General features: G+C 41.2%; 1 protein-coding gene across 1 annotated transcript in view; it reads right to left on the reverse strand.

The window, feature by feature from the left end:
• The window catches only part of LOC113098819 (GRAM domain-containing protein 4-like), a 63247-nt gene that overhangs the window by 22573 nt on the left and 13983 nt on the right, over positions 1-26691 (reverse strand). Inside the window, exons 7-10 of the mRNA XM_026263910.1 lie at positions 10321-10412; positions 709-800; positions 309-357; positions 155-226 (exon numbers count right to left, since the gene is read on the reverse strand). Coding sequence (XP_026119695.1) covers positions 155-226; positions 309-357; positions 709-800; positions 10321-10412 — 305 coding nt within the window. The remainder of the gene's footprint in view (positions 1-154; positions 227-308; positions 358-708; positions 801-10320; positions 10413-26691) is intronic.

Below are 26691 nucleotides of genomic sequence, written 5' to 3' on the forward strand. Positions count from 1 at the left end.
ATGTATGTTTTGTAAAGAAATACATACATGATTGCAAAACGATTTAGATCAAAACATTTTCTGATCAGGAGAACCAATAAAGTGTTCCAAAATGCTTGACAAATAGTGTAAATGCAAGTGGTAGCTTTTTGTTAAAATGTAAGTGTAAAGTCACTTGTGCTTTTTGTGCAACATCAAGAACCAACTGAAACTTTTCAGACACAGTTAGGTCTTCCTTTGAAGGCTCCTGGAAGAAAAAATAAATAAAAATAAATATGCACAACATAAAAAAATGACTGACAACTATTAACCTAGCAAAACATTCCTACCACAGGTTCAGAAACCTCAGGCACAATACTCCACTGAATTCTCCATCCTCTATAAAAAAAAAAAAAAAAATATATATATATATATTTAATCAGTTTGTGAAACATATATTAAGAAAATACATATGTGCACAAAATGTATGTTTATTCTGTGGTAATATACAGGTATGGCATTAATACATGTACTGTATATGTACAGTGATAATGACTGCCTGAGTGTACATTATTTTTCTAAAAATATGAGTACTGATCTTGTGGTAGTATATTCATTCTTACGACTGGAAATTTCAGCTGATATACAACAGAACTTAAAATGAAATTTGTTTAATATATGTAACATTTTAAATATAACAATATGTTTCAATGACATACTTGACATACCAAAAAGGAAACATTGTCTTACCTGGCTATGAGGTAGTTCAGTGACAACCTCAGAATGGCTAAGAATAGAAACAAAGGAATAGCCCAGCCATGCCATGCTGCATTCATATAAATCTGTGACAGAAGACAAAAACACAACGCATATTACGTTGCTGTCTCAAGAAGGAATATTATTGGTAAAAAAAAAAAAAAGAAGAAAAGAAAAACATAATTGTTAAGTGAAGCTGTAATAAATCTTAAAAATATAAATATTAGATTAAAAACTAAAATAAGAAATTTAGATTTTTAGATTCAGTAATATTAAAGTAATTTAAAATTAATGGAAAATGAAAACTGAAAATAAATAATAATAAATAAAATAATAAATAGAAACTATAGTACTATATAAATAATAGTAAAATAACACAATATTACAATAACAAAATTATTACATTTTAATAAGGAAGTAAACAGATTTTGTAATTATAATTGTATAATTTAGTGGTAAAAAGTTACAGGAGCAGTTATACTCTTCTTTTACACATATATGTTTTGTTAAAACAACACAAATATATTTAGTTTTCCGCCAAAAGACAATTGTATTGTGTTTAATCAACTTAAATTGTTTAATTTTAAATTTTACTTAATTATCAATGGTTAAACTAACGTAAAGGGTTTAATTTCGTAATTCAAAAAAAACAAAAAAACGGAAGTGACGATTTCCAACGCATTTGATGACGGTGCGGAGGGGAGCAAGAGGTACCAGTCAGGTAAGACAATCTAAAGTTTTTCTTGTGTTAAGTCAACGTCTTTAATTTCTCTTAGAGTTTCTGTTTTGGGGTGCTTTTGTTTTGCAGTCTAGTATTGTGTAATCGGTTTATTGCACCGTTAATAGATGATTTGATGAGCGGTTGGGAGATGTGAAAGTGCATGACTCTCTGTAATGTATTCACTTTAGTATATATATACACTAGGGCTGAAACAATTACTCGACATTATCGACAACGTCGACGATAAAAATTAAATTGTCGGCAAATGTTTTTGAGTAACGTTAGTGGTTTGATCTCGTATCTGCCTAATTTGAAAGCCTGCAATAATGCAGTTTGACCAGTGTGGCGCTGTAGCGCAAGATTGTAATACACTCTCCTGATTCAATTCAAAATAAAATAGCACTTCAGTTTGAGGCTTCCTCTCAATAACTGCATAAACACAACAAAAAACTGGCCGCGATGTAAAAGCAGCTCTTAAGAACATATTTGATTACAGAGATGTGGATGTTTGCACAAACTCTGAGGTTCTCCAGGCACTCCAGTAAAGAAAAGTCCAGTCATGTTTATTTATATAACAGTCCTTTATGCAATCGATAGCTTTTCAATATTAAACATGAAAATACAGAGTCAGTGTCGCTAGAATTATAACTTGATTTCCTGTTATAAAGCAGCTCTCCAGTGTGGAGCTAGCTAATAATAAAATCATTTTATAAGTGGGGGAAATATTTCATTAAAGTTTTAGTTCTGCGCTAGATCAAACCAAACTGTTTTGATTATCATAACCCAATAAGGTATTTTAAGAGACATTGTATTTATTAATAAAATGTTAATCCAAAAATAAAACGTCCTATCATTTACCTTTACTTTATATTATACATATGGCTTACAATAAGAGATGTTAAGAGACAGAATGATTCGTCATTCAGCTACTTCCTCATATAACTAATCAAATTTATTTGTATAAATTAATTGTATTAGTAATACATAAAGACTTTCAAAAGTGGAAGTAATTACCTTTATTTGTTATAATATGTATATTTTAACTAATTGCAAAAGATAAATAATCAATAAATGTCTAACCATGAGATGGCTGCAGTTTTCCACAAGTTCATCAAACAACCGCAGTAAGAATATTTCATCAAGCACAGTGAGTAATGGCTTCTCCTACAATTGTTATTTGCACCTCTTGCCACATGTACAGTTTATCTATCTCTGTCGCTGATGAGGGATTCACATGTGATAAATGCAGGGAAATAGTTAGGCTGACAGAGAAGATTTCAGAATTAGAGACACGCATCCAAACTTTAATTGAGGACAGTAAGAATGTTAGGGCTCTAGATATGGCTTTGGATGCGTTTAGCTCAGGGACTCCTGTACATTGTCCGGTTCCAGCAGAGCCCCTGCAGCAGGGCAACTGGGTGACAGTGAGGCAGCATAGTCGTGGGTCAAAACACCGCTCTTCTGTTCCGATCAAAACATTAAACAGGTTCTCCCCACTCAGTGATGCACCCACTGAGAAACCTGATGAAAGTGCTCTAGTTATTGGTGATTCTATTGTACGGAACGTGAATATAGAGACACCAGCCACCATAGTCAAATGTTTACCGGGAGCCAGAGCGCCTGACATCTTGGCAAATTTAAAAGTGCTGGCTAATGCTAAGCGTAAATACAGTAAGATTGTTATTCATGCCGGCGCTAATGATGTTCGACTTCGCCAGTCGGAGATCACTAAAAATAACTTTAAAGAGGTGTGTGAACTTGCAAGCACGATGTCAGACACTGTAATATGCTCTGGTCCCCTCCCTGCTTACCGTGGTGACGAGATCCATAGCAGATTGTCATCACTCAATGGCTGGATGTCTAAGTGGTGCCCACAGAATAACATAGGTTTCATAGACAATTGGACAAGCTTTTGGGGCAGGCCTGACCTGTTTAAAAGAGATGGTCTTCATCCCTCCTGGGGTGGTGCTGCTCTTCTGTCTAGAAATATGGCACATAGTCTTAGTGTTTATACTTGACTAACTGGGGCCCAGGTCAGGAAGCAGACAGACTGGCTAAACCGACCGTCTGCTAGCTGCCTCCCGTCACAGAGGTCAGTTAATTCTCAGCACATAGAGACTCTTTCACCTAGATATCACACTATAGAGACTGTGTCTGTTCCCCGAACTAGAAAATACAAAAAACGTCTAAACCAAGTTAAGGTTAACAATTTAATTGAGGTTCAACAAATAAAAAACAAATGCAATATGGATAAACAAATGATAAAGATTGTCTTATTGAATATCAGATCCCTTTCTACTAAAACACTTTTTGTAAATAATATGATAACTGATCATAATATAGATGTGCTCTGTTTGACAGAAACTTGGCTAAAACCTGATGATTACATTATTTTAAATGAGTCCACCCCCCAAGATTATTGTAATAAACACGAGCCGCGTCTAAAAGGCAAAGGGGGAGGAGTTGCTTCAATTTATAACAACGTTTTCAGGATTTCTCAGAGGGCAGGCTTCAAGTATAACTCGTTTGAAGTAATGGTGCTTCATATAACATTATCCAGAGAAACCAATGTTAATGATAAATCCCCTGTTATGTTTGTACTGGCTACTGTATACAGGCCACCAGGGCACCATACAGACTTTATTAAAGAGTTTGGTGATTTTACATCCGAGTTAGTTCTGGCTGCAGATAAAGTCTTAATAGTTGGTGATTTTAATATCCATGTCGATAATGAAAAAGATCAGCATTTATAGACATTCTGAACTCTATTGGTGTTAGACAACATGTTTCAGGACCTACTCATTGTCGAAATCATACTCTAGATTTAATACTGTCACATGGAATTGATGTTGATAGTGTTGAAATTATTCAGCCAAGTGATGATATCTCAGATCATTATTTAGTTCTGTGTAAACTTCATATAGCCAAAATTGTAAATTCTACTTCTTGTTACAAGTATCGAAGAACCATCACTACTACCACAAAAGACTGCTTTTTAAGTTATCTTCCTGATGTATCCGAATTCCTTAGCATATCCAAAACCTCAGAACAACTTGATGATGTAACAGAAACTATGGACTCTCTCTTTTCTAGCACTTTAAATACAGTTGCTCCTTTACGCTTAAGGAAGGTTAAGGAAAACAGTTTGACACCATGGTATAATGAGCATACTCGCACCCTAAAGAGAGCAGCCCGAAAAATGGAGCGCAGCTGGAGGAAAACAAAACTAGAGGTATTTCGTATTGCTTGGCGGGAAAGTAGCATATCCTATAGAAAAGCATTAAAAACTGCTAGATCTGATTACTTTTCTTCTCTTTTAGAAGAAAACAAACATAACCCCAGGTATTTATTCAATACAGTGGCTAAATTAACGAAAAATAAAGCCTCAACAAGTGTTGACATTTCCCAACACCACAACAGTAATGACTTTATGAACTACTTTACTTCTAAAATCGATACTATTAGAGATAAAATTGCAACCATTCAGCCGTCAGCTACCGTATCATATCAGACAGTGCACTATAGACCCCCTGAGGAACAGTTCCACTCATTCTCTACTATAGGAGAGGAAGAATTGTATAAACTTGTTAAATCATCTAAACCAACAACATGTATGTTAGACCCTATACCATCTAAGCTCCTAAAAGAGGTGCTTCCAGAAGTCATAGGTCCTCTTCTGACTATTATTAATTCCTCATTGTCATTAGGATATGTCCCCAAAACCTTCAAACTGGCAGTTATTAAGCCTCTCATAAAAAAGCCACAACTTGACCCCAGAGAACTTGTTAATTATAGACCAATTTCGAATCTCCCTTTTCTGTCCAAGATACTAGAAAAGGTGGTATCCTCACAATTATATTCCTTCTTAGAGAATAATGGTATATGTGAGAATTTCCAGTCAGGATTTAGACCGTATCATAGTACTGAGACTGCTCTCCTTAGAGTTACAAATGATCTGCTCTTATCATCTGATCGTGGGTGTATCTCTCTATTAGTTTTATTGGATCTTAGTGCTGCGTTTGACACAATTGACCACAACATTCTTTTGCATAGACTTGAACACTTTGTTGGCATCAGTGGAAGTGCATTAGCATGGTTTAAATCGTACTTATATGACCGCCATCAGTTCGTAGCAGTGAATGAAGATGTATCATATCGATCACAAGTGCAGTATGGAGTACCTCAAGGCTCAGTACTAGGGCCGCTACTCTTCACGCTTTATATGTTACCCTTGGGAGATATCATCAGGAAACATGGTGTTAGTTTTCACTGTTATGCTGATGATACGCAGCTCTATATTTCCTCGCAGCCTGGTGAAACACACCAATTTGAAAAACTAATGGAATGCATAGTCGATATAAAAAATTGGATGACGAGTAATTTCTTACTGCTAAATTCAGAAAAAAACAGAGGTGTTAATCATAGGGCCTAAAAACTCTGCTTATAATAAACTAGAACACTGTCTAAGACTTGATGGTTGCTCTGTCAATTCTTCGTCATCAGTTAGGAACCTAGGTGTGCTACTTGATCGCAATCTTTCCTTAGAAAGCCACGTTTCTTGCATTTGTAAAACTGCATTTTTCCATCTCAAAAATATATCTAAATTACGGCCTATGCTCTCAATGTCAAATGCAGAAATGTTAATCCATGCATTTATGACTTCAAGCTTAGACTATTGTAATGCTTTATTGGGTGGTTGTTCTGCACGCTTGGTAAACAAACTACAGCTAGTCCAAAATGCAGCAGCAAGAGTTCTTACTAGAACCAGGAAGTATGACCATATTAGGCCGGTCCTGTCCACACTGCACTGGCTCCCTATCAAACATCGTATAGATTTTAAAATATTGCTTATTACTTATAAAGCCCTGAATGGTTTAGCACCTCAGTATTTGAATGAGCTCCTTTTACATTATACTCCTCTACGTCCGCTACGTTCTCAAAACTCAGGCAATTTGATAATACCTAGAATATCAAAATCAACTGCGGGCGGCAGATCCTTTTCCTATTTGGCGCCTAAACTCTGGAATAACCTACCTAACATTGTTCGGGAGGCAGACACACTCTTGCAGTTTAAATCTAGATTAAAGACCCATCTCTTTAACCTGGCATACACATAACATACTAATATGCTTTTAATATCCAAATCCGTTAAAGGATTTTTAGGCTGCATTAATTAGGTAAACCGGAACCGGAAACACTTCACATAACACCGTACTTTCTACATCATTAGAAGAATGGCATCTACGCTAATATTTGTCTGTTTCTCTCTTGTTCCGAGGTCACCGTGGCCACGAGATCCAGTCTGTGTCCAGATCAGAGGGTCACTGCAGTCACCCGGATCCAGTACGTATCCAGACCAGATGGTGGATCAGCACCTAGAAAGGACCTCTACTGCCCTGAAAGACAGCGGAGACCAGGACAACTAGAGCCCAGATACAGATCCCCTGTAAAGACCTTGTCTCAGAGGAGCACCAGGACAAGACCACAGGAAACAGATGATTCTTCTGCACAATCTGACTTTGCTGCAGCCTGGAATTGAACTACTGGTTTTCGTCTGGTCAGAGGAGAACTGACCCCCCAACTGAGCCTGGTTTCTCCCAAGGTTTTTTTTCCATTCTGTCACCGATGGAGTTTCGGTTCCTTGCCGCTGTCGCCTCTGGCTTGCTTAGTTGGGGTCACTTCATCTACAGCGATATCATTGACTTGATTGCAAATAAAAACAGACACTATTTCAACTGAACAGAGATGACATAACTGAATTCAATGATGAACTGCCTTTAACTATAATTTTGCATTATTGAGACACTGTTTTCCTAATGAATGTTGTTCAGTGCTTTGCCACGCAATGTATTTTGTTTAAAGCACTATATAAATAAAGGTGATTGATTGATTGATTGATGTCGACCGAGTTTGGAGGCCCCTGGCTTAGCACAGTGAAAGTATTTGAAGCTTTGTTTATGAACATGGCGGTGTGGTCATACAATGACTTTAAACCGGACACTACTCTGAGCTGTTCACATTATACATATGCTCCAGATATGTAATCAGGTCCTCCCTTTTGGAATGGTAAACATGACACTATTCATCACTCACACAAATAAATAATTTAATATTTTGATCATTGAATTGGTTTTTGCTGTTCAAAATTTTTTTTTTTTTCTGTAACACATTGCACTTCATGTGTTTACAGATTTGTGCAGAATTTGAGACATCCAGAATTACCCTAGGCCCATTAGAATCCACAATCTTTGCCAAACTTGATCCGCACTACAGAACTTATGAAGATGTTTGCATACTGAAGAAGAGTCCTTGGACAAATAATGAAACCCTCTTGGTGCCCACTACACAGGTAAGAACAACTGCACAACACAACCTTATTAATACATTATTCTCTCACTGTCCACTGGAAATTGACAAAAAAGACAAATATAATAAGATAAGGTTTATTAATACAATAAATACAAAATATGTGGTATATCTATAAACTGATAGATTTATTTTAATGCAATGCAGGGGTGTCCAGACCTGATCTAAGAAAGCCAGTGTTCTGTGGAGTTCAGCTCTAACACACCTGCCTGAAACTTCAGGTAAGACTTTTTTGTTTTAAAATTCCCAAGAACCTTGATTAGCTGGTTCAGGTATGTTTAAATGGCTAGGTCACCCAAAAATAAACATGTCATTACTCACCCTCATGTCGTTTCAAACCCGTAAGACCATCATTCATCTTCAGAGCACAAATTATGATATTTTTTAGGGATGCCCCGATCATGATTTTTCATGGCCGATACCGATTTTTTTACAAGCAAACTGGACGATTTTTTTTTTTAATCTTTAAGCAACAAACAAGAAGGAAGGACAGTCCACAGTCTACAGTCCAATATTGAGGAAAAGCTCAATAAAGCCCCTTTCACATTGTGATTCCGGCAAATACAGGTCCTGTAACGACACGTGACATCAGGGCGTGACGTGTAATGTACGAGTCGAAAACATTAGGCAGGTAATACTTTCACTGAATCTGGCGAACGATCTCGGTATCACCATGGAAAGTGAGGAACTAACTGATCTCTGCTTCATACAGTTTGCACTTTTTTTTTTTTCAGTGAACGTTGATCTTCCTTCAAAACAGCCGCTAAAAGAGTTGCACGATAACGTGTGTCATCACTTAGACACGGCATTAGATCTGGCTTTTGATCACACAGAGCTTGTCCCAGGATTGAACCCAGCAATGTTGCTAGGTCCCCGACCCGGGTTCAATGCTGGAATAAATCCCGGGATGTGTTTGCTTTCACACAGAAGTAATGTAGTTGGAACACGCGGGCGCACTTCCGGAAAAATTGGCCGGAAAAAATTCCAAAGACCGGCCGATTACAAATCGCATATTTTAAGCAAAAACCGTCCAGTTTCCGATTTATGGCCGGTCAATTGGTGCATCCCTAATATTTTTATGAAATGCGAGATTTCTGAACCTCCATAAAGGCTGCAATGCAACTGAAATGTTCCCAGAGTCATAGTAAGGACATCAGTAAAACAGTCCATGTGGCATCAATGCTTCAGCGACACTTTTACAAAGGTACAAGAATACATTTTGTGCAAAGAAAACAAAAATAGCGACTTTATTCAACAATTCTTCTCCAAATCACATATGCCGCCATTATGGATAGTAACAAGAGGCATGAAAATTGCTTTCCTCTGCGTGTAATCAAGGCTCAGCGCATGCGTGTTGTAGGTCAGCAGCACCATGCGCATGATTTATTTACGTGCTGTTTATAATGGTGGAAGATGCGATTTGGAGAAGAATTGTTGAATAAAGTCGCTGTTTTGGTTTTGTTTGCACAAAAAGTATTTTTGTTTACTTTGTAAAATTATGGTTGAACCACTGGTGTCACATGGACTGTTTTACTGATGTCCTTACTATGTTTCTGGGTCTGGGAACATTCCAGTTCTGTTGCTTACCGTACAGGGTCCAGATGTGTGTACCATTTTCCACTGTAATGTTTGTTAGAATCCCATTTTGACTGCTTGCCTGTATTTCCCATAAGAAGATGAATGACTGAATGTTTTTTTCATGTAATTTTAGGAAGTCTAAATTTTGTTGTTTTCATCTTCAGACTAATGAAATTGAAGTATCCAATGAAGACCCTAGCAGTATGGAGTATATGGTGAGTTTTTTTTTTTCAAGGTTAATAAATGATTTGTTAAAGTTAATACACAAGAATTTGTGTTCTCCATGCTTTTAAATACTTCTAGGAAACAGAGGTTGCCAGCAATCAGGAGGTGATCCAGAAGACTCGTGGGAATCTATTTGAAGGTGTAATTTTTTAATGTGGTTTAAACTGTATTTTACTGTGTGTAATTATTTATTGCTTGTTTAACAAATACACTTTGATCATTTGTGACATCTTGTATTTTGTCTCATTACAAGACAAATCACACAAAAAATGCTTTGTTGAAGGGAGTAACTTTAAATAGAAAATATTGTGTTAAAGTAACTAGAACTAATTGTGTGGAACCACTGTCCATAATTCAAATGAGTAATTTGAAACAAACCTCCTTATGTTGATAGAGTGAAACAAATTTGTCTAGATTATAATAAACCAAAACATGTTGAGTTAACTTAACTGGTTTAAGTTGAAGCAAAGTTAATAAATTGAGTTGGTTGGACATTACTATTTCACATAGATTCTACCTCATTCAATTGTGTTGTCACAACACAAGGAGTTTGCATAGATTAAAAAAATTCCATTAATGTTATCAAAACACAATTTGGTTGTGTGGAACCACTGTCCATAATTGACTTAAGTAAGTTTAAAGAGTAATTTTTTTGAGTGTATGTACAGTGTGTATGCATATGTGTAAATATAGAAAACTGATGGAAAACCACTCACAATGAAGGCAATCGCTGATGTATATACTGAGTGCCAGTTGGATAAGGCAGAAAGATTCCGTAAGAAATTTGTCACCGGTCTGGCACTCCATTCTAGAAATAAATAAAAATAAAAAGATAAATAAGTGAAGCTGAAAATGTTTGTGAATCCATGTGTATATTATTAGGTGCGTTAGATATTATACAGTGATCATTAAGCGCTGCTTAAAGTTGAACATGCCTATTGCCTCAAAGTAGTCCTATCATACACTTTATCTCAAGTCTTGATGATTTATTACCCTGATTTATGGCCTGATTTATGGCCGTACAGTCCGTGTAGATTGACAGGTAGTCAGAAGTGTGCATGGTCAGTTGGATTGATATATGACTATAAGGCCTGTCAGTCAAAGCGGTTGCCATGCCACTGGGTCCTGTGACCCTTGATTGACATGGCAGAGGTGTGTAAATCAAAAGATCAAAGAGATCTCAGATTTGACTTGTGTTGCGTTTATTACTGGATATATGATGGTTGTATCTGTAACCAGAGCAGTGGGGGATTTCTTATGATGGTTGTATCTGTAACCAGAGCTGTGGGGGGTTTCTGTGAAGTTCCTTTCTGGCTTGTTGTTCACACCTAAAGACAGTGGGAGGTGTTTGGGTTCTTCCTGGGAAAAAAAAATGGCTGTGCAAAAGTGAGGGTTTTGACGTCTTGACAGGATCAATGTTTGTTTGATCTATATGGTGTTGATACCTAGGCACCAACAGGCCACATGCTCCCCGTCTACAAACACATTTGAAAAGGAAGACGATGTCTGGTGTCTTTCCAGGTGAGAATTTCAAAGAGTGAGAGAGACAATTATCTAAATCATCAACTAACCAAGCCGCTGAAGAGATAAATAATTGAATGTTATCTGGAATTAATAAAATCAAACAGGCATTCCTTAATGTTAAGAAAATACTATCCATAATATGTGATGTGTAAAAGGAGTTGAAATCTCACGCTAATTTTAAAACCGACTTTAAACACACACACACACACACACACACACACACACAAATTGGTTTTCCATGTTCTATGGGACATCCCGTAGACGTAATGCTTTTTTAGACTGTACAAATTGTATTTTGCATCACCATACACCAACCTTACACTTAAACCTACCCCTTAAAGAAAATTTCGTTAATTTTAAGATTTTCAAAAACACTTCATTCTGTATGATTTATAAACTTGTTTCCTCACAGGGACAAAAACAATCCCCAAGGATTTTGGATATTGCCATCATTGTTCCCATAACATGGGGTATACCTGAACCACACACACACACACACACACAGTAAAACTGAGTAAACTAAATTTTATTTATGAGCAAATTCGTATTTGTTGTTTTTACTTTGTGTTATGTAAGAAATGTTTTAATTTAATAATCTAACCTGTAGTATGTGTACTGTAAATGAACAAATATACATTTAGCTTAAACTCAGTAAAATAATTACACCTACCATTTTAAACATGTTTAAAAGATTACACATTGTGTGTCACTAAAGCAAGGCACACTGTCTATTGTCTTAAAAAATGTTTAAATAACCTGATGATCAGCATTGTTTCTTTAGATCATTTATGCACACAAGTGCTTTTTTCGCACGAGTAGAAAACTCTTTGGATGTGTTTGGCAAAAACATCATTTCTACATCTTAAATGTATGACTGAACTTTTCTCATTCGACAGAAATACTATTTTCTAATTATTTACCCGGCCTATAACACTTGGTGTAAATGTTCTTACCTAGAACAGAAAACATACACTTTGACTATTTGACTATTTTGTAGGCATCATGTAATGTTAAATGGTTTACAAAAAAAAATTTAGCACCAGCAGCTGTGATTTTCAAAATGAAAGAAATGTACAAGCTAAGGATGTTTCAACTATTATCATCATTTCCTTTTGACTCTGATAAACTGGTAATGAATTTTCTATGCAAGTGACACGATATACAGTTCTCATACTATTTGTGTAGATAGCTGTGCTAAAACATTTATGACTATTTTTGCATGCCAGCAGATTATGTCAAGGGTGTTTCACATCTAAGAATCACAATGTTTTTTAAATGACATTTTTCTTACACCTCAAGATTTAGCCATATCAAGATTTTGGACGGCCGTTCACAATTTGTTTGTTGGACTGTACGTTTTTAGGTGATCTCTGTGTGGTGTCATCATAATAGGAATAAATGAAAATTAAGAAATTAAGTTACAGTTTTTCTCTTCGAGATATTTCTTTTAGTGCAACTTTGTGTCTGTCCAAAAAGTGTGATCACATGAAGCATCGACACAACAAAAAATTAAGTCTAGCTGTTTTACACTTAAAACTATTACAACCTAAACAAATGAAACGGTTCCACTGAAAGATGCCCACTCGTTTAAGTTTGAGCATGTTAAAGTTTCCACACTCCTGTGTAGAGATAAATTTTATCCATAACCTTTTGTGTATTCACGTGACCAAATCACTAAGAAAGAGAGTATAGAAAGAAAGCAAATGTTTACAATGCATATAAAATTCAGAATACAATTGTTAAAAAAAAATTATGTTGATTTGTAAATGGTATTTTTATTAATCCACTAGATTAAGTCATCTTGTTCAGATAGCAGGTGAAACCATTCACATTTTGTTTGTTTGGTCGTTTTTGTTTGAAGACTCCTGTAAGTTCATGCTAACTCTCGCGTGGGAAAGAGAGCAGGGTGAGCACATCCTATTCATTTAAGAAAAAGTTTTAAGTTTTAAGTTTTAAGACCAAACTTTTTTTATTATTTTGACAAAACACAACAACATTAAAGAATGTTATCCGTTCCTATGGCCATCTTCTTTGACTCAAATGAAGCAACATCTCTGGTGTACGTAAGCATCTACAATGTGTGTATGTGCTAAACATCTGTTTCTCCACTTCTGCCAGATTTGTTAGATGGGCTTTTGTTGTAATACAGACACATTTGAGAACTATGATGTTCTCACTTTTGTAATGGTTATAGAAAAATTCAAACATAACTTTTGCATACGGAGCAAAACTGACTAAAAAATCACTGAATTAAAAAATGCAAAAGCGTGTACGGCATTTGGCAAAACAGGATTTTAGCTGTAATGACCACATAAGACAAAAATTTGTCAATGTGTGACTTGTAAATATATTCTATTTTATTTTATTTATTTATTTATTTTTACCAGAGATAGTCGACTGATCTGTTTACATGTTGTTTTGCCGTTTTCTGATGAAGAGTTTTCTCTGACTGTGGTCAAACATACAGTGCCGGTTCAAAGGAATTTTTACAGCATAACTACAGCATAAAAATATCGCCCCTACATCTAGAGCTCTTGTTCATATAGCTGATGATGATGTTCACATTTTTATTTGTCGTACTCGTTAGTTTCAACATTTCTACTGGACATTAAAGAGTAGGCCTATGTGTACTCCCTTTATGTCAGAAGCATTAACATCTACTGTGTGCTAAGAATTTTCTGCTTTCTCCACTTTTGGTGGATTTACTAGAGGGACTATGTGACCTTGTTGTAATGTGATTACGTTTAAGATCCATATGATTGCACTAAACCCCCTTGAATAGGTTATAGACATACTCTTTTATACAGGAAATGTTTCCACAACAGAAATATGTATCAGAATAACAAATACCTAATTTGAAAATATGAAATCCTCACTTCTAAACTATTGTGAAAACTTTTAATGTTGATCCGGCCCACCAGCCGTGTATCTTTTTCATTGTTTTTTAGATAAAGACTATTCTCAGAGTTTGGTAAACAGGCAAAAACATGAACAAAATGTAGTACAAGATGATTAAATGATTGTCAAGAGACTGTTTAAACTGAGATTGTGATGCACTTTAGAGCTTTTTCTGGTCTACCAGTGTCACAAAGACACAACATTTTCAATCAACTTGAAAATGAGTCCTGCCATTTTCTGTTCTGACTGTTACACTTAATACAAACCCGTCTATTACACTTAAAGTTAGACATTAAAAGTCATGGATGCCACAGGAACTATTTCCTTTCTCTGTTTCTCTAAACATCACACTAAATAAACCAGAGATCACATGTAGAAAGAATTCATTGAAAGGGGTATGTTTTAGTTCATTTTAGATGGTCTGCACCAACACATGTTTTAGATGTTTTAGGTATTCATCAGACTAACAGGTTTGATTCGGGAAACACACACAACTGGAACTGAGTGTTGTCATGTCTTTATAATTGATCTACTTTTACTTTTAAAACAACACAGTGTGAAATTATGGTCTTCGACAGCATGGGCCCCTGAAATGTTGTAGTATATCTTTGTTTTCACAAAATATCTAAACATTTATCTATCTTAAAATATTAGTTATTACGTGTTTACAAAGTTGTCATGTCTGACGTTTACATTTTTAAGAACATCTGATATAGTTTATCATCTTTTAAATTTTATAACGTATATTTCACCAAACCTTGACGCCTGAAAAACGGGTTTAGCGTCAGTCCACATTTCAGTTGTTAGCCAGAAAATGCAAGTGAGCCGAGATTTCATTACTGAGATTATCTTCATGATGTGAAACTAGCTCACAGTTACATTAGAGTTTTGGGGTTCTAGTTTATGTTGAATAGTGTTTGTTACTGTTCCACATGTTTAACACCACATTACTCCATTGTGAAGACATGTACTGTATAAAAAGTTTTTCACTGTAGTAGTCCAACTCTGAAACCAGACCAAACAAAAATGAGCTTGAGCCTTAGTTAAAGCAGAATTAAAATGTTTTCTTTTTATCTTTCCATGATTTGTGCGTGTTGTTCTGAACCATGGTTTCATTTTAAACATCACAATCGTATTGTATTGTCCTGTATGATTGTAAAGAGTTTGCTGTCGAAGACCATAATTTCACACTGTGTTGTTTTAAAAGTAAAAGTAGATCAATTATAAAGACATGACAACTAGAGATGTTCCGATACCCTTTTTCTCTTCCCGATACCGATTCCGATACCTGGGCTCAGGGTATCGGCCGATACCGAGTACTGATCCGATACCTGGGTGTATATCTGTATATACAGCTGTATATACTACTAGCCCTGTGTAAATTGCTAGAATTTTTTTATGGTGTGCTTCAGACAGATCCCTCAATAAAACATGAACAAATACATGGTGAACTACTGTATTTATTACAGTATTTTTATTATCTAACATGAATTTGACAGTATTATTTATTTTCTTATGCAAAAAAGAACTTCAAATGCAGCCAAAAATCTAACACCGCAAACTAAAAAAGGTATTTAAGTTTTACAATATAACTGTATAAAAAAACTGCAACAAATAAGTCTAGGAATATAAAAAAAGATCTATTAATCAGATAATCTCTAACAAGTAAAAAACAAGTAAAAAACAAGCAACCATCTAGGCATAATTATTATTATTATAGAGATGTATTATTATTACTGTAGGCTACAACAGTAGCTTTATATATTGTCAATTTACTCATGTAAACCAAACATTTATTTTAATGGGCTGCCATGAAGATCTTTGAGTGTCTGTGTTTATGATATGACAGTATTCTCAAATGAAACTGTAAATTCTCATGAAGTGACGGTTTATGCGTTCGTGTCCTCATGACACACAGCAGAGACTACAAAACAGCGAGCTCTCGCGCATCTGTGCCAGTCACCCACAGAGATGTAGATTTTGCGGGAGTAATATTTAAATAGTATTTTGCAGTTTAATATTCACAGACACTAGTATATATTCGGCTACTGTCTGGAGCCCTGCGTTTTGACTTACACGGAAGCGACTGAACGCAGTTGCCGGTACTGAATATACTCGAGAGTCTGTAACTACCGGTACTACAGAGACATACTGCTAACCACTGATCTATAATATAGAAGCGGCTTCACTGTCTTTTGGCAGTTTAGAATGTGATGAGTGATCCAGTCATATATAGATAAGGGCTGCTAACGCGTTTTCATTTCTTCTTCGCTGCTCTAAACAGGGGTTGCTTGTGGCAACACAGCACAACTTCCTGTGTTTTCAATGCATTTTGAGCAGCGAAGAAGAACCGTGCAGCGGTTAGGCAAAGCTTGCGGTCATAACTAGGTCTTTTTTAAGAAAATGGTATCGGATCGGTATATGGGTTCATGTACTCGCCGATGCCGATGCCAGAATTTGTTGTGGTATCGGAGAAATTTCCGATACTAGTATCGGAATCGGAACAACTCTAATGACAACACTCAGTTACAGTTGTGTGTGTTTCCCGAATCAAACCTGTTAGTCTGATGAATACCTAAAACATCTAAAACATGTGTTGGTGCAGACCATCTAAAATGGACTAAAACATACCCCTTTCAATGAATTCTTTCTACATGTGATCTCTGGTTTATTTAGTGTGATGTTTAGAGAAACAGAGAAAGGAAATAGTTCCTGTGGCATCCATGACTTTTAATGTCTAACTTTAAGTGTAATAGACGGGTTTGTATTAAGTGTAACAGTCAGAACAGAAAATGGCAGGACTCATTTTCAAGTTGATTGACCAGAAAAAGCTCTAAAGTGCATCACAATCTCAGTTTAAACAGTCTCTTGACAATCATTTAATCATCTTGTTCTACATTTTGTTCATGTTTTTGCCTGTTTACCAAACTCTGAGAATAGTCTTTATCTAAAAAACAATGAAAAAGATACACGGCTGGTGGGCCGGATCAACATTAAAAGTTTTCACAATAGTTTAGAAGAGAGGATTTCATATTTTCAAATTAGGTATTTGTTATTCTGATACATATTTCTGTTGTGGAAACATTTTCTGTATAAAAGAGTATGCCTATAACCTATTCAAGGGGTTTAGTGCAATCATATGGATCTTAAACGTAATCACATTACAACAAGGTCACATAGTCCCTCTAGTAAATCCACCAAAAGTGGAGAAAGCAGAAAATTCTTAGCACACAGTAGATGTTAATGCTTCTGACATAAAGGGAGTACACATAGGCCTACTCTTTAATGTCCAGTAGAAATGTTGAAACTAACGAGTACGACAAATAAAAATGTGAACATCATCATCAGCTATATGAACAAGAGCTCTAGATGTAGGGGCGATATTTTTATGCTGTAGTTATGCTGTAAAAATTCCTATGAACAGGCACTGTATGTTTGACCACAGTCAGAGAAAACTCTTCATCAGAAAACGGCAAAACAACATGTAAACAGATCAGTCGACTATCTCTGGTAAAAATAAATAAATAAATAAAATAAAATAGAATATATTTACAAGTCACACATTGACAATTTTTGTCTTATGTGGTCATTACAGCTAAAATCCTGTTTTGCCAAATGCCGTACACGCTTTTGCATTTTTTAATTCAGTGATTTTTTAGTCAGTTTTGCTCCGTATGCAAAAGTTATGTTTGAATTTTTCTATAACCATTACAAAAGTGAGAACATCATAGTTCTCAAATGTGTCTGTATTACAACAAAAGCCCATCTAACAAATCTGGCAGAAGTGGAGAAACAGATGTTTAGCACATACACACATTGTAGATGCTTACGTACACCAGAGATGTTGCTTCATTTGAGTCAAAGAAGATGGCCATAGGAACGGATAACATTCTTTAATGTTGTTGTGTTTTGTCAAAATAATAAAAAAAGTTTGGTCAAATGTTTAATACTTTTTCTTAAATGAATAGGATGTGCTCACCCTGCTCTCTTTCCCACGCGAGAGTTAGCATGAACTTACAGGAGTCTTCAAACAAAAACGACCAAACAAACAAAATGTGAATGGTTTCACCTGCTATCTGAACAAGATGACTTAATCTAGTGGATTAATAAAAATACCATTTACAAATCAACATAATTTTTTTTAACAATTGTATTCTGAATTTTATATGCATTGTAAACATTTGCTTTCTTTTTATACTCTCTTTCTTAGTGATTTGGTCACGTGAATACACAAAAGGTTATGGATAAAATTTATCTCTACACAGGAGTGTGGAAACTTTAACATGCTCAAACTTAAACGAGTGGGCATCTTTCAGTGGAACCGTTTCATTTGTTTAGGTTGTAATAGTTTTAAGTGTAAAACAGCTAGACTTAATTTTTTGTTGTGTCGATGCTTCATGTGATCACACTTTTTGGACAGACACAAAGTTGCACTAAAAGAAATATCTCGAAGAGAAAAACTGTAACTTAATTTCTTAATTTTCATTTATTCCTATTATGATGACACCACACAGAGATCACCTAAAAACGTACAGTCCAACAAACAAATTGTGAACGGCCGTCCAGAATCTTGATATGGCTAAATCTTGAGGTGTAAGAAAAATGTCATTTAAAAAACATTGTGATTCTTAGATGTGAAACACCCTTGACATAATCTGCTGGCATGCAAAAATAGTCATAAATGTTTTAGCACAGCTATCTACACAAATAGTATGAGAACGTCTCGGTTACGTACGTAACCCTCATTCCCTGATGGAGGGAACGGAGACGTTATGTCGACCGACAAATGGGGTCTCACTTGGGAGGCCAATCATCTCTGATTTTAAGAGAAAACGCCAATGAAATTGGCAAGTGGATTAACACACCTGAGCCACTCCCCGTGCCAGCGGGTATAAATAGGGCGACAGGTGCATCCACTCATTAGGTTTTACGCTGAGGAGCCGAGAACGTGTCCCGGCAACAGCGAATGGTTCAAGGTTGTGGCATGGGGACATAACGTCTCCGTTCCCTCCATCAGGGAACGAGGGTTACGTACGTAACCGAGACGTTCCCTATCTGTCAGTCACTACGAGTTATGTCGACCGACAAATGGGGTCCTATGGAAAACGCCATAACCTGAACCTCGTCACAACCCTGAGGCGCTGCAATTGTTGACAAGCCTTGGCGTGCCACAAAAGCTACGCTTAAGGTCGTAACCTTCCCAAAGCCCCACCGCAAATTCACTGACCTTGGTACCGAAGGGGCCAAAGGGTGAGTACATCGCTGCTGGAGAAGGCCATGCTGCTGTTCCGCCCACATAAAGTAAATGGAAGGGATTTCAACCTTCAGTGAAAGATTGCTTCAAATCTTCCCTATTTGTTCTTTCAGCTGGCAAGACAATGGGGAAGCGAGCCTTTAGGAAAGGTCGCTACGGAGACCACATCCTACCCGTAGGGAGGTGACATGTGGATATACCGATATGGACTGACCCAGGGGGCAGTACTACATATGGAAAGGGTCTCTGAGGCAGGTCCTACCTAGGAGTAGGGATGGAACGGCTGCCAGAAGAGACCGACAGAGCGATCTGTCAAGGGAAGACACGGGTTTGCCAAGAGGGAAACCTTACCGTGGAAGAATACACATATGGGATTACCCGCAGGGAACCCAGCCATATGGACACCTAGCCCAGTACAGGGGCTGACCGGCTCCGGGCATGCTAACGCCAGTACTGGGCCTGGCGCCAGACTGCTCCGCCAAGTCTGACGCCGAGGGTGCTGGAGGATGCTCGACCAGGGTACGCCAACCGGGGAACTCTACTGGGAGAAGAAGGCGCTCACATCCCCGTGTTAGGGGGAATGGCGCAGCAAGCAAGACACCCAGCCAGCCCTTCCCGCCAATTACCTGTTACCCAACACACGGGAGGAAACTGGCTCTACACGGAGGTTGTAAAACCTCGCAAAGGTGTTAGGTGTCGCCCAGCCCGCAGCTCGACAAACGTCTGCCAGAGAGGCGCCGTGCGCCAACGCATAGGAGGAGGCCACACTCCGTGTGGAGTGGGCCCTCACCCCCAGGGGGCACGGCTCGCCTTGGAAATGGTAAGCCAAGGCGATGGCGTCCACTATCCAGTGGGCCAACCTCTGCTTAGAGACAGCCTTCCCCTTCTGCTGACCTCCAAAGCAGACCAGGAGCTGCTCAGAGCTTCTGAAGCTCTGGGTGCGGTCCACGTATATGCGAAGCGCTCTTACGGGACACAGCAACGACAAGGCTGGATCTGCCTCCTCCAGGGGCAGCGCTTGCAGGTTCACCACCTGGTCTCGGAAGGGAGTGGTGGGAACCTTGGGCACGTATCCAGGCCGGGGTCTCAGGACAACGTGAGAGTAGGCCGGCCCGAACACAAGGCACTCTTCACTTACCGAAAATGCTTGGAGGTCCCCGACCCTCTTGATGGAAGTGAGCGCGATCAGGAGCGCTGTCTTGAGAGACAGGAACTTCAGCTCAACCGAATCCAGCGGCTCAAAGGGACCCCTCTGAAGTCCCGCCAGGACAATAGAGAGGTCCCAGGAGGGAATCAGGGGTGTCCTAGGAGGATGTAACCTTCTGGCACCCCTCAGGAACCTAACGATCAGGTCATGCCTCCCCAGGGACCGGCCGTCCACTGCATCGTGATGTGCTGCAATGGCAGCCACATACACCTTCAGGGTGGAGGGTGACAGCCCACGCTCCAGCCTACCTTGCAGGAAAGAAAGCACGACTCTGACCGGGCATCTCCGGGGGTCTTCTCGGTGAGAAGAACACCAATTCGTGAACAGACTCCACTTCAGAGCATAGGCCTGCCTCGTAGAAGGGGCTCTAGCCTGAGTGATAGTGTCTACCACCGCTGGGGGCAGATCACTTAGGTCTGCCGCGTCCCGTCTAGAAGCCACACGTGGAGGTTCCAGAGATCTGGACGCGGGTGCCAAATGGTGCCAAGCCCCTGAGAGAGAAGGTCTCACCTCAGGGGGATGCGCCAGGGAGGGGCTGTCACGAGGAGCATGAGTTCCGAAAACCAGGTCCGGGTGGGCCAGTAAGGCGCAACCAACAGGACCTGTTCCTCGTCCTCCCTGACCTTGCACAGTGTCTGTGCGAGCAGGCTCACTGGGGGAAACGCATACTTGCGTAAAGCCCGAGGCCAGCTGTGTGCCAGTGCATCTGTGCCCAGGGGGGCCTGGGACAGGGAATAGTACAGCTGGCAGTGGGAGGACTCGTGGGAAGCAAACAGGTCTACCTGGGCTTCCCCGAATCGACTCCAAATCAGCTGGACCGTCTGGGGATGGAGTCGCCATTCCCCGGGGAAAGTGAGCTGTCGTGAGAGCGCGTCGGCTGCACGATTGAGCTCCCCCGGGATGTGGACAGCGCGCAGCGACTTGAGCCACGTCTGACTCCAGAGGAGGAGATGACGGGCGAGTTGAGACATGCGGCGTGATCGTAACCCGCCTTGTCGGTTGATGTACGAAACAGCCGCAGTGTTGTCCGTGCGGACCAACACGTGCTTGTCCAGCACTAGCGGACGAAACCGTCGCAAAGCTAGATGCACTGCCAGCAACTCCAGGCAGTTGATGTGCCAAAGCAGTCGAGGTCCTGTCCAGGACCCTGAGGCTGCCTGCCCGTTGCATGTCGCGCCCCAGCCCGAGTTGGAGGCATCTGTTGTGACAACAACGTGCTGGGACACTTGTTCTAAGGGCACGCCGGCCCGTAGAAAGGCAAGGTCCGACCAAGGACTGAATAGGCGGCGACACATCAGTGTGATGGTGACACGATGTGTACCGCGGCGCCATGCCCATCTCGGGACTCGGGAGTGTAACCAGTGCTGAAGTGGTCTCATATGAAGCAACCCGAGCGGCGTGACTGCGGCTGCGGATGCCATATGCCCCAGGAGCCTCTGAAAGTGTTTCAGCGGTACCACTGTCCTGCCTCTGAAGGAACTCAGGCAGTTCAGCACTGAGTGGGCACGCTCGCTGGTGAGACGTGCCGTCATACTCACCGAGTCTAACTCCATACCGAGATAAGAGATTCTCTGCACAGGGGAGAGCTTGCTCTTCTCTCGGTTGACCTGAAGCCCCAACTGACTGAGGTGCCGAAGCACGAAGTCCCTGTGATCGCACAACTCTTCTCGGGACCGGGCCATAATGAGCCAGTCGTCGAGATAGTTGAGGATCCTGATGCCCACTTCCCAAAGTGGGGCAAGGGCGCCCTCCGCGACCTTCGTGAAGACACGGGGGGACAGGGAGAGCCCGATGGGGAGGACCTTGTACTGCCATGCCTGACCCTCGAAAGCAAAGCGCAGGAACGGTCTGTGACGAGGGAGGATAGAGACATGAAAGTACGCGTCTTTCAGGTCGATCGCTGCAAACCAGTCCTGGGGCTGAACGCATTTGATAATGCGTTTCTGCGTCAACATCCTGAACGGGAGCTTGTGTAGGGCCCGATTCAAGACTCGCAGATCCAGGATAGGTCGAAGGCCACCGCTATTCTTGGGCACGATGAAGTAAGGGCTGTAAAACCCCGTCCTCATCTCGGCTGGAGGGACCGGCTCGATTGCATCCTTCGCCAGGAGGACAGCAATCTCCTCGCGCAAGACAGGGGCGTCCTGGACTGCCACCGAAGTCTCGAGCACGCCATTGAACTTGGGGGGTCGCCGGGCGAATTGAATCGCATAGCCGAGTCGAACCGTCCGGATGAGCCAGCGTGACGGGTTGGGCAGCGCAAGCCACGCTCCCAGATACCGTACAAGTGGCACCAAAGGGACAGTCGACATGCCCGCAGTGGTGCAGCGATGGGGAGTCGTGCCGGAAGGCCCAGAAGGCACTGCGTCCTGGGTCATCGCAACCACACTCCTCGTGTTCCCGGAGGAACTGGCCAGAGACGCGTGGAGAGGCGTTGCGTCTCCGAACCGCGACCTGCTGGCCGCTGGCGAAAGGGGGCGTTGTGGGTGAGAGTGAGGAAGCTGTGCGTCGCTCATTGTCAAGCCACGGGCCTTGCAACTCGGAGGAAGGAGAATTTGCTCTTTTATTGAAAATGTGGGTACCACTGGCCGTCCGGCCAGTGGCGGAACAGAATAAAACAGAAACTGAAGATTCTCCGCCCGGCCCTCCTCCGGGGGAAGGAGTGGCGCTGTCTTCGCCATCTCCTGAAGAGCAGTTCTCCGCATCTCCGAGTTGCCCATGTCAGGGCCGCTTGGTCGACTTCTTGGAGGACTTCGCAGCCGGGAGTGACACGGGGGGCGCCGCTCTCCTGCGCGGGGCTCGACGCGCCGGCCTCGAAGAACTCTCAGCACGGGGCGGAGCTGGCGTAGAGGACGCAGGGGGGCGCCCACGGCGACGAGCAGGCTGAGGCGCTACCCGCGACGGAACGGTGGCAGCCGGAGAGACACGTCGGGGCAGGATGTGCTGGATGGCCTCAGTCTGCTTCTGTACCGCCGAGAACTGCTGGGCAAAGTCCTCGACAGTGTCGCCGAACAGGCCTGCCTGGGAGATGGGGGCGTCGAGAAAGCGCGCTTTGTCCATGTCCCTCATCTCAGCCAGGTTCAGCCAGAGATGCCGCTCCTGGACCACCAGCGTGGACATCGCCTTCCCGAGGGACCGCGCCGTGACCTTCGTTGCCCGTAAGGCGAAGTCAGTTGCCGTGCGCAGCTCCTGCATCAACCCCGGGTCGGTACCACCCTCGTGCATGGCTTTGAGTGCCTTGGCTTGGTGTACCTGCAGGATAGCCATCGCATGCAGGGCAGAGGCAGCTTGGCCCGCAGCACTGTAAGCCTTGGCAGCGAGTGCGGCCGTCAGCTTACAGGCCTTGGACGGGAGGCGCGGACGATTCCTCCAAGTGGCGGCGTTTTGTGGGCACAAGTGCACCGCAACCGCCCTCTCCACCTGGGGAACCTCTACGTACCCCCTGGCTGCCCCGCCATCAAGGGTGGTGAGGATGGAAGAGGGAGAAGAGCGGCTTCTGGCCGTGAAAGGGGCCGTCCACGACTTCGTCACCTCTTCATGCACCTCCGGGAAGAAAGGCACCGGAGCAGAACGAGGTTGTGAGCCGTGTCCCGCGCCGAGAAACCAATCATCCAGCCGTGAGGGCTCGGGACTGGGCGGTGTAGTCACCTCCAGTCCGATACTCACGGCTGCCCGGGCAAGCATGGCCGACAACTCCAAGTCCGATTCGGCAGTAGCGACAACACCCGAGGGGGGCAGCCCCGCCGAACCTTCATCCTCAGAGGTCGATAACCCATCCCCCGATGCAGCAATCGACATCTGGTCTTCGGGCGGCGCACCGAAAGACACGCTGGGACCGCTGTGAGACGGCCCAGCAGAATCAATCGGCAGCTGCACGGGACAGTCGCTGCGTGAGGAGTGAGAGGTCCGTGGGGCGTGGCCCGGCGGAGAAGCTCTCACTGTGATCCTCAGATCTCCCAGAGCGCCAGCCGGCGGCCCTCTGCTCGAGCCAGAGAGACCGGGACGGGTGGCGACAGAGGGGTCTGCTGCACTCCCCTTGAGGAGTGAGAGACGCGATCGCAGCGCTGCCATGTTCATACGCCCACAGTAGACGCATGAATCATCCACGAGCGCAGCCTCAGCGTGTTGGACGCCCAGACACTGCAGACAACGCTCGTGACCGTCAACCGAAGACAGGAAACGACCGCATCCAGAAGGACACGGACGAAACGGCATCTTGAAAAAGACGCGAATCGTCCGTGATTTGCTCTTTTAGAACTGTCTCTTTTAGCCGAAGCGCCCAGGGGAATCGCCGTCTCGCAGGGACACCGCTGTAACGCGCCGTCACACCGACCAGGAACAGTTCAGCAAAAACAAAGATGAATGGCTTTGTAGTGATCTTCTTCATCGACTACTCGGCTCCGAAGCAAAAATCTAATGAGTGGATGCACCTGTCGCCCTATTTATACCCGCTGGCACGGGGAGTGGCTCAGGTGTGTTAATCCACTTGCCAATTTCATTGGCGTTTTCTCTTAAAATCAGAGATGATTGGCCTCCCAAGTGAGACCCCATTTGTTGGTCGACATAACTCGTAGTGACCGACAGATAGGGAACTGTATATCGTGTCACTTGCATAGAAAATTCATTACCAGTTTATCAGAGTCAAAAGGAAATGATGATAATAGTTGAAACATCCTTAGCAGCTGCTGGTGCTAAATTTTTTTTTTGTAAACCATTTAACATTACATGATGCCTACAAAATAGTCAAATAGTCAAAGTGTATGTTTTCTGTTCTAGGTAAGAACATTTACACCAAGTGTTATAGGCCGGGTAAATAATTAGAAAATAGTATTTCTGTCGAATGAGAAAAGTTCAGTCATACATTTAAGATGTAGAAATGATGTTTTTGCCAAACACATCCAAAGAGTTTTCTACTCGTGCGAAAAAAGCACTTGTGTGCATAAATGATCTAAAGAAACAATGCTGATCATCAGGTTATTTAAACATTTTTTAAGACAATAGACAGTGTGCCTTGCTTTAGTGACACACAATGTGTAATCTTTTAAACATGTTTAAAATGGTAGGTGTAATTATTTTACTGAGTTTAAGCTAAATGTATATTTGTTCATTTACAGTACACATACTACAGGTTAGATTATTAAATTAAAACATTTCTTACATAACACAAAGTAAAAACAACAAATACGAATTTGCTCATAAATAAAATTTAGTTTACTCAGTTTTACTGTGTGTGTGTGTGTGTGTGGTTCAGGTATACCCCATGTTATGGGAACAATGATGGCAATATCCAAAATCCTTGGGGATTGTTTTTGTCCCTGTGAGGAAACAAGTTTATAAATCATACAGAATGAAGTGTTTTTGAAAATCTTAAAATTAACGAAATTTTCTTTAAGGGGTAGGTTTAAGTGTAAGGTTGGTGTATGGTGATGCAAAATACAATTTGTACAGTCTAAAAAAGCATTACGTCTACGGGATGTCCCATAGAACATGGAAAACCAATTTGTGTGTGTGTGTGTGTGTGTTTAAAGTCGGTTTTAAAATTAGCGTGAGATTTCAACTCCTTTTACACATCACATATTATGGATAGTATTTTCTTAACATTAAGGAATGCCTGTTTGATTTTATTAATTCCAGATAACATTCAATTATTTATCTCTTCAGCGGCTTGGTTAGTTGATGATTTAGATAATTGTCTCTCTCACTCTTTGAAATTCTCACCTGGAAAGACACCAGACATCGTCCTCCTTTTCAAATGTGTTTGTAGACGGGGAGCATGTGGCCTGTTGGTGCCTAGGTATCAACACCATATAGATCAAACAAACATTGATCCTGTCTAGACGTCAAAACCCTCACTTTTGCACAGCCATTTTTTTTTCCCAGGAAGAACCCAAACACCTCCCACTGTCTTTTGGTGTGAACAACAAGCCAGAAAGGAACTTCACAGAAACCCCCCACAGCTCTGGTTACAGATACAACCATCATAAGAAATCCCCCACTGCTCTGGTTACAGATACAACCATCATATATCCAATAATAAACGCAACACAAGTCAAATCTGAGATCTCTTTGATCTTTTGATTTACACACCTCTGCCATGTCAATCAAGGGTCACAGGACCCAGTGGCATGGCAACCGCTTTGACTGACAGGCCTTATAGTCATATATCAATCCAACTGACCGTGCACACTTCTGACTACCTGTCAA

The sequence above is a fragment of the Carassius auratus genome, unplaced genomic scaffold (genome assembly GCF_003368295.1).
Source record: "Carassius auratus strain Wakin unplaced genomic scaffold, ASM336829v1 scaf_tig00216702, whole genome shotgun sequence".
NCBI lineage: Eukaryota > Metazoa > Chordata > Actinopteri > Cypriniformes > Cyprinidae > Carassius > Carassius auratus.